The 9,526-nt window shown below is 42.7% G+C and overlaps 1 protein-coding gene across 2 annotated transcripts; it reads left to right on the forward strand.

The window, feature by feature from the left end:
• Nucleotides 1-1,519: 1,519 nt before the first annotated feature.
• tpm4b (tropomyosin 4b) lies at nt 1,520-9,209 on the forward strand. 2 transcript variants are annotated; one of them, XM_010890949.4, is made up of 9 exons: nt 1,520-1,849; nt 3,319-3,444; nt 5,906-6,039; nt 6,229-6,346; nt 6,475-6,545; nt 6,691-6,766; nt 6,919-6,981; nt 7,280-7,349; nt 8,228-9,209. In XM_010890949.4, the coding sequence occupies exons 1-9, from the start codon at nt 1,736-1,738 to the stop codon at nt 8,308-8,310; spliced, it is 855 nt and encodes a 284-aa protein (XP_010889251.1). In that variant the 5' UTR covers nt 1,520-1,735; the 3' UTR covers nt 8,311-9,209. The 2 variants fall into 2 exon arrangements, with proteins under 2 accessions (XP_010889251.1, XP_010889260.1); XM_010890958.4 differs by lacking the exon at nt 8,228-9,209 and adding an exon at nt 7,756-7,995.
• Nucleotides 9,210-9,526: the final 317 nt, after the last annotated feature.

The raw sequence follows: 9,526 nt of genomic DNA on the forward strand, positions 1-9,526 counted from the left end.
AACTGGATTTCACGACCGGATCATCCTGACAAACTTGAACATTGCCTCTGTGGTGGACGCGGCGGGTATGCGTGTGTGTGAATACATGCAGTTTCATACAAAACGTTGGTGTGGATGGTCTTCATCACTTCACTTCTCAAACATAAGCACCAAATTCTTTTCATGCATCCCTGGTGTATTAGTCTATATTACTACTGGTCACAACATTGTTCTGTGATTTCACACCCGCCTCTATCTTTAGAAGGAGCAGCTGTTTTAGTGTATCTGTAACACTGTAGGCAGACAAACAGTACAGGGTGGTAATGAGCCAATATGACATGTCTGATTCACACTGCAGGGCCAAACCTAGCAAATCCAAGCTGTACTCGACCTGCCTGGTTACGATTCACTACCACTCCCAGGACAGTATTGGACGGTAAGAAGAAAAACATTTGGACCAGAACAGTGCGGTTTGGGTATGCTCTATAGGGTGGATTAAACAACAATGTATATAAAAGCTCTTGGCACTAGTCATTAGAAGCAGTTCCTAGTCTTGTGTCACCTGTGGGTATAAGCTATCATCACATTCACATCACACACATCACAGTAGAAAGTTGCGGGTGGCCATCCATCGGCTTCGTAAGTTGCAAACTCATTTTAAACAACGTTTCTTTTTTAACAGTAAATATTCTCTTAAGGTAAATATTCCAAACGTACACTAAAAAAAAAAAACAGTAATTAAGGGGATCTTAATTATAAAACTGTTTGAATGCACTCTGAAAAATGGAAATTCTGTTCTAAAAGGTAATATGAACTCCTCACTTCATTGGCCAGGTCTTTTTTCCATCCAGCTTTTTTTTCTCTCCACAGTAGAATGAGAACTATGTCTCCCCTAACCAATGCTGGTATCAACATCTTTTTGAGCATTCCACAGTGAGGAAGGAAACAAAAGCTGGAATAAAACGCTTACAGAACCCCAGGCAGCCTTGGGTTATTCCGACGGAGACTGGAACTCTTTAATCTTTGTTTTGAAGGAGGGAAAACTGTGCACAGATCTAATTGTAGTTTATTGGCATATCTGTGGTTCACAGACCAAACAACGGTCTCTCATGATCAGCTAAGAATGGTTATTTCTTTGTGAAACATACCCTGTCAGTGTTGCCTTAGTTTCTAACCCAGTTGGCTCTATGTTATCTCAGAATAGTAGGCTTGTCGTCTAAACACCCATATGTTAAAACAAAATCCTGAATCAAAACCTTTTTTCTCCCCCTTCCTTTCCACCTTCCCTTCTCATGTTCCCGAAAATACAAGAAAATGGAAATAAAACAGCCTTCCAAAAAAGGAGACCGGCCGAAAGTTGCCTATGTCACACCAAGCCATTCCTAAGAAAGTGGAGGAGGAGGAGCGAGTGGGATGGTTCAGATGTGGGAAGGAGGGGGGGTGCTGAGGGTAGCTTGCTAAAGCAGGCTAGGGAGGGACTAAGGGGTGGGGGGGGGGTCTATGTCACTGGGGACTGGGGCTGTCTCTCTAAAACCTCCAGGCAACTTTAAATCTCTTACATCAGCCCTGGGTTTCAGTCAGCATCCTCTGTTCTCCCTCCTCACTCTCTCTCGCTCTGCTTTCCCTGTGCTGGCTGCCTCGTTGGCTCTGGTGGACCTGAGATCTTAGAAAAGCGTCTGCCAGCTAGACATTCCCTGTCCCAGACTTACAAAGTTTCTCGTGTTGCCAAAACCGCTGTACACAGACCACTGTCACCATGGAGGCCATCAAGAAGAAGATGCAGATGCTGAAACTGGACAAGGAGAACGCCATCGACCGGGCCGAACAGGCAGAGACGGACAAGAAATCAGCTGAGGACAAATGCAAACAGGTGATGGGAGAGGGGGAAGAGTGTTGGGCACCGAGGCAGGTGGTGGGCAGACAGACACATCATGTTATCCTGTGTCTAATGGGAAATTAAAGGCATTTGAAAATGAAAGTTTTACGGTAGCTCATGTGCTGTGTGGTAAGGAGATCTGCCATTTGAATCCAAACGGATGTAAATGTAGTTGTTGTCAAAGAAAGAACTTTGAGAAACTGGCCCCAAAACCGAGTACGATACAAAATATTAATGGATAAGCAATGCGCGTATGCTCATTTAAAATAAATAAATTGTAGACAAAAACGAGCTACTGATTGATTGAGAATCTAGCTCTGAGACGAAACAGCTGATTGTTCAGAGGGCGTTCCTCCTTCCCTCCATTAGAAAGAGGGAGAGAGGGATGAAGCCCTACGGGAGGGAGAGAATGGCAGAGAGTGAATCATCTGGCATTCCAAAGCTTCCTCTGGCTGTAACCCTCAAGGCACCACATCAGACCTGAAAGGACTGAATATGGCCAGTATTGCACAGAGCATATCAGATAACAGGCTAGAAACAACTAGTGTTATAAAAAGAAAGTTTAACAGGACCATAGATATAATAATCACATTCCTTAAATCTACCTGAGCCAATACTTGTGTGGCTCCATAAGCCCCCTCAATCAAAGGGTGTAGTAGGTGTCCCTAGGTTGTACGATGACTGACAGCTTGTAGATGGCCACAGAGCACCAGGAGGATTACCCCCCCACCACCACCAACATAGGAACAACAGGGACACCAGGAACCGGAATAAAAAGGCAGTTATGCCAGCTGCCACTAGGCTCCTCACACTGGTGTGACTTTACAGGTCTCTGGGGTAGAGATGCACTCAGCGCCACTCCTCTGTGATCTGAGTAAAGTTCAAGAACATTCCAGAGGAGATAGTAAGGATGCATCCAGAATGGCACTACAGTCCCAGTATAGTGCATTAGTTTAGACCAGAGCCCTATAGGGGAATAAGCTGCCATTTGGGAGGCTTCATCCTTCGCCCTCTCTGAGGCAGGAATATTCTAGTGTTTGACCCAGGATCCAGTAGGAAACCAGGGGTGTTTGTAGCACTGATGACAACACCTTCAGACATTTCCAACACAGGAAATGAATCCTGTAGCGGATCAGGTGAAACAATGATGAGGCTTTGCTCTGGTGTCCTTGGCTCCGAGTTGCTCATACTGGGGCCAGGGGCTAAGGTCAGGGATCTTGATAGTTCGTGTTTGGTCAATTACATCATGTAATAAAGGTGGAGTCTACAACACTCTGACTGCATGGATTTACACGTTGCCCCCAGCGTCCTACTAAATTCAAAAGGTAGCAGATGTAATACCTTATATAGACCTGTCATGATTCCTTGTTCCACATGACACATGCATGTCTGTTCTACATGACATATTCCCTATATGAACACCATTACTGACCCTGTGTCCTGATCTGTCCTGTGTGTCGCAGCTGGAAGATGAGCTGCTGGGACTGCAGAAGAAGTTGAAGGGAACAGAAGATGAGCTGGACAAATACTCCGAGGCCCTGAAGGACGCACAGGAGAAACTGGAGCTGTCTGAGAAGAAGGCCACTGACGTGAGTACAGTGCAGGCTGAACATACTGGGAGAGTGTCCTGAAGGCTTCGTAGCCCTGAGGTCATCGTTGGTCCATTGCCTATGTGCTGGTTATCGTAGTGTAACCCTCCTGAAACAATCCCACTTCAGATATAGCAATGTTTTCAGCGTATCACATTGAGTTTTAAGTCAACCAAATAAAACCCCTTACTTTGGGGTTTCTCACGCAAATGTCAATTGCCTTGTCCTTGTGTACACATGATTCACAGAACTGGGTTGGTCTTACACCGAATACCATTGGAGAACATGTTACAGCTCAAACTGAATCTGTTATCAGAAGACCCAGGCTTAAAAAATACTTTGCTGGCTGTTTAACAGTGATTGAGTCAGAAGATGAAAATGTGGGATAACAAAATGCCCAGCTCTCCCCCAGACATTTACATTACATTTAGCAGATGTTCTTAACCAGGGAAACTGACAGTTAGTGCAATTGAGCTAAGTGGGAAAACCACATAATATGACCAGAACCGGGTTTATCAGGACTTACCCAAAGAATACAGTCATGAAGCACAGTCAATGCAATTTCCAACCTTAAACTTCATATATGAACAAAATCAACAGGCTTCCTCTATCTGTACGGGGTTTACACAAAGATAGCAACTACTGAACTTTGTCCAAATTCTGACATTGAAACCACAAAGAGGTATAATCAGTGAGCAAACGCTGAAATATGAGGTGAGGAACTAGTACTAAGCAGGAATCTTCTTCAGACATCCCTCTACCTCTGTCTTCACTGACTTCCACAAATCCACTGGTCTTGTGTAGCATGGAGGGGTTTGTACCAGCGATCATTCTCCCGCAGAAGGTTAAGGGAGGGGACTCTCAGTCTCAGGCCGCATCCCAAAATTCTCCCTTTTCCCTATCTAGCTCTGGTTAAAAGTAGTGCACTAATGCTTATAGGGGATATGGTGCCGATTGGGAGCCCCGCTAGCAGTGCAGCCATACAGGAATGTGAGGAATGCAGCTAAAACAAACAGTGAACCTCACACGGCTGCAGCTAATGGACACCGTACTGGAATGGCTTCCGGTGGGGATACCAGAGACAAAGACAGGCAGACTGACACCAAGGAAGCACAGACAGACACAGATATACAGCAAGACCAAATGACGGACAAAGGCAGACTGATTAAGCCACTGAAACACAGACAGACTGGAAGGAAATGGACCGGTAGACAGACAGAATCGTATTTCTGGCTAAGCTTCACATTGTGTTTAAATTCAACACTAATGTAGCGCCATACTCCATAACTCCAACCTGTAGGAGCCATATTAAATGTAAAAAATACTGAAAGTCCAATTAACTTGAATATACAATAATCGTATTTTATTAGCTGGTATTAATGCATGGTGGGTGATACTCGAGCAGTAACACATGGTAGGTGTTCAGACGTTTCAGAGTTGGTAGAAGGAGAAACAAAGAGAGGAAAACCTCCCAGAGGAATGTGTCGTCACCCTGTGGATGATGAATTAATTAACGTTCCATCCGTTTCTTTGTCCAATATTACGGTTAGATAGATAGTTACCGAGATACACTGTAGGGGAATGCCACCACCCCCATGCATTTATGAATCACATACACTCTTTTCAGAGAAGGGAAAGCAAGAAAGAGAGACATAACTGCAGACCCGAAACCGATACCTTGCTCTGCCAATTCACATACAGCTTCTATGAGTATTAATGTTGAAAGTATAAACAAGGCTCCTTACATCTGGAAAAACACCCAACATTGTAATTTAGGAAAGCCGGACTCCGTCTGGTTTGTCTATGGTCATCATCTGGTCATGTGACATCGCTCCATCTCACCATCTCAGGACTGGAGGATTATAATAAAAAATGTCCTAAACACTCCAGCCCTTTTCCTGTCTGTCCCTTCCTACAACTATGACTAATTCATTATTCACACATTTTATTTTTACAGCAAATCTAACACTTCGTACAAGATGACAGGTGGATCTTTGGACGCCACGAAATGGAAAATCCTATTACTTCAGAAGCAATAAACTACACATACAGAAGATCACCCAATATGTTGAAAGCAACATTGGGATGATTAACGGCAAATGTATTAAAATGTTCTATAGTGTTATAGGATATAGGATTGGTTCTTGTTCTCCTTATTTAATTTCTGGAAAACGTATGCAGAGACTTTTTTTTAGCAATTGCCCATAGCCGTGCATTGCAAATATTTATATTTGCAAAAAAAGGAGAAGCAACCATCGGCTGTAAACCTACACAAACTGACTCACTCTTCTTATCAACATTACTACTTATCAAATAAAAATTGACAGGGTCTCGTACGCAGTGTGATTTAAGGACTGACTTTCAGCACAGATGCGCACAGATGAACAGTAACACTAAGTGTTCATATATAACACTTCCTTGCCACGTCTGACATCACAACAACCTTTCACCCCTTGTGCAGGCTGAGGGCGATGTGGCGGCTCTGAACCGCAGGATCCAGCTGGTGGAGGAGGAGTTGGACCGGGCTCAGGAGAGGCTGGCCACCGCTCTACAGAAACTGGAGGAGGCTGAGAAGGCTGCAGATGAGAGCGAGAGGTCAGTTCAGGACAAAAGCAATTCTCTTCGCGCCACTCCTAATCGGCAATGTACAGAACGTGTCACAGTCGGAGTGCAGACTGTGATTGCAAGGTCAAACGTATTCATGACCCTTTTTCTCTGAGACACTTTGTGAATATGGCCCAAGACACTGGTACATATAGTGCGTGTGTGTGTGTGTGTGTTCAGGGGTATGAAGGTGATAGAGAACAGGGCCTCCAAGGATGAGGAGAAGATGGAGATCCAGGAGATGCAGCTGAAAGAGGCCAAACACATTGCTGAGGAGGCCGACAGGAAATATGAGGAGGTGAGAGCACATTTGATAATGGAAAACCCCAGCCTTTTTTCTGTTCATTCAACATGGGAAGAGTTAAGGTCCAGTTCATTCAAGAAAATTAATTGATGCCCTCTGACTCATGGTTTGCTCTTTTTCAGGTTGCTCGCAAGTTGGTCATCCTGGAGGGGGAGCTGGAGAGGGCCGAGGAGAGAGCAGAAATCTCTGAGCTGTGAGAACCAATATTCCTTATGTTACTACATTTAGATGTATGGACATGTGTCATCTGTGTTAGTCAGAAATAGTGTAATGCTTTTACATGGGTGTGAGATTTGCCTGGTTGATTAAAGTTGATTCCCTTGGTCCTTCCCCTGCAGGAAATGTGGCGACCTGGAGGAAGAGCTGAAGAATGTCACTAACAACCTCAAGTCCCTAGAGGCTCAGTCTGACAAGGTTAGTGTCCCCCCGACCCCATTTCTCCATTTGGTTTTATTTGTGCCCTCTCTGTAAAGTGCCTTATGAAAACCTAAGCTCTGAAATGTGCCATTGAATACATTGATAGTATTTTATAATTTGTTGTTTTAATGAATCTTTTGTCGCTGTAGTATTCAGAGAAAGAGGACAAGTATGAAGAGGAGATCAAAGTGCTTAGTGACAAACTGAAAGAGGTCAGGACACTGGACAGGAATAGTGGAGAGACCATCCCTCCCTTATACACACTATCTTGATACATTACGTTTACACACAGCCATTTACACACCAACCTCATACATTTACTTTACAAACTAACCTTGTGCACTACCTTTACACACTGCCCTTATACATTACCTTCATAAACCACCCTAATATACTATCTTTATACAATTCCTTTAAAAACTATCATGTTTATATACTTATACTTTACAGACCATGTAGGTTGTAACATTGGTTATAACTGACCATAACCAGTTCTTCATCTGTGTTTAGGCTGAGACTCGTGCTGAGTTTTCAGAGAGGTCGGTGGCTAAATTGGAAAAAACTATAGATGACTTAGAAGGTACAGTACACACATTTTGTTGTTTATGTCTCTGCACAATGTGATAATAGATATGGTTAAGGGTATATGACAAATGGGTCTGTAGTCTTTTTCTCTGCCCAGTCCTGAATTTCTGACCTTTAGAAATCACTTAATTTCTTCTTCTTTTTTACTTCCTGTTCACTCTTTGTCCATTCCCTCTCTCCCCTATTTCTTTGTTTCCCTCTCTCCATCCATTCCTCTTTTTCATTCTCTTGCTCCCTCCCTTTTACTTGCTCCCTCCTTCTCTTCTCCCCGTCTTTGTCCCTTTTCTCTTTTTTCCCTTTTCTCTATTTGTCTGTGCCCTTCTCGCTGCACTGCTGATACGGCTGTCTCCTGCCTCACCTTTCCTCTGACTGGCTGACCTTGGCTGAACTTTGACCTCTAGATGAACTGTATGCTCAGAAGCTGAAGTACAAGGCCATCAGTGAGGAGCTGGACCATGCCCTCACTGACATGACCGCCATGTAGATTACCCTTTACTCTTCATCTTTGACCATTTGAAATTGGATGCTTTCTCCTACTCTCACCTCATCTCGTATCTTGTCTCCTCTTTGTGCCTCTGCGGTCTTTTTGAGACCCACTCTGTAAAACCAAAGTTAAAATAAAGTTCTGCCTGTTCTATGCAGTTCCTCTCCTTGAATCCTTCCCTTTCTGATCTGACACCTCTTAGTCTAATCTTCTTGCTTGTTCACTGAAACTTCCCAGTAAGACATGCATTGAATTCATTCATATTTGTTATTGATTTTCTTACAATATAACTGTGAAAAACTAGAAAACTAAAAACATGTAGAATACATGTTGTCTTCAGATTCTCTGTTCCCCTGAAAATCTCAGTTATTTGATACCTTTCATTACAGAACATTTATCCAGTGCAAAAGAAGAAAACCTGGACATGCATCAGGTCTTGGATCAAACCCTCATAGAGCTAAATAGTTTGTGAAGAAGACAAGAATAAACAAAAAGCCAAGAAAAATCATCATTCCAGCATTTTTATCCCACAAATTGAATGGCATACCCAGTTGTAATTGTTGTGAAAGTAGAGGTTACACTTGTAGCAGGTGTACCCTGGTGGTTTGATCAGTTCACGAGGAACCGGAAGGTTGGTATATAATCACGAGGTGCAAGGTGAAAAATCTGTCATTTTGCCCCTTAGCAAGACAACTAATTCTAAGTGCTCCTGTAAGTCGCTGTGGATAAAAGCATTTGCCAAAATACAAAAAAACTGGTAACATTTTTTTTTTTTGTTTCCGTTAGCCATTTTAATATACTCCCAACTTGGCCTTCATGTTAGTTTTAATGTCCTTTTCTACTTTATGTCATGAATAGCCAGTGTCTCATACATTAGATACAACTGCTGGCTCTGAATAGATCACTCTAGTCGTTCCCTGGATGGGAAACCAGGTGCTGCTGAATAGCAAGAGTAGGTGTTAACCTGTCCTAGTAGGATACTGTATACTGCATCATCAAGGTCATCTAATCATCCCAAGCATTCAGTTGGTTCATGCATCCCCACACATTCCACAGCTTTTCCCCAGGTCGTTGCTGTGAAACATAACATTCTCACTCCATTCACATTGTGAAGAGATACAGTAAAATAACTTTTAAAACAGCATAATGAACAGATAGAGATGCATACCAAATTATACAAACACTCCAGATAGGCTTTTTAGGCCTCGATCTGATATATGATGTTTGTGTTGAGAAAATGTAATTTCAAATTGTCTGTATTGTGATGGCTATTATTTGTGCAAGACAGAGAATGCGAAAGATAACCAACAATCCACATATTTATATAACAATCTGTTATGTTAATAAAATAAAATAAAACAGTGAATTAAACATTTAATATCACTATGGATATGTGGGATACTGATCTATCAAGGGGCAACGTCATAACGCGACAGAAGGGGGCGATGTTATCTGGAAACTACCCTGCAGAAGTCTCCCTAAAAACACGATATTTCACCCGAGGGCGGATCTCTCGTCTCAACGAGCAACTCCATTCTCTTTCATAGGACAATTATAATATTTAAAGCTTGAGTTCATAATATTACAGTAACAACTTCAATATAATTGGCTGAGAAGTAGAATGTATTCATTATGGCAGAAAGTATATACACTATTATTGCACTGTTCCTGACATAGAGATAACTATT

The sequence above is a fragment of the Esox lucius genome, chromosome 3, assembly GCF_011004845.1.
Source record: "Esox lucius isolate fEsoLuc1 chromosome 3, fEsoLuc1.pri, whole genome shotgun sequence".
Classification (NCBI taxonomy): domain Eukaryota; kingdom Metazoa; phylum Chordata; class Actinopteri; order Esociformes; family Esocidae; genus Esox; species Esox lucius.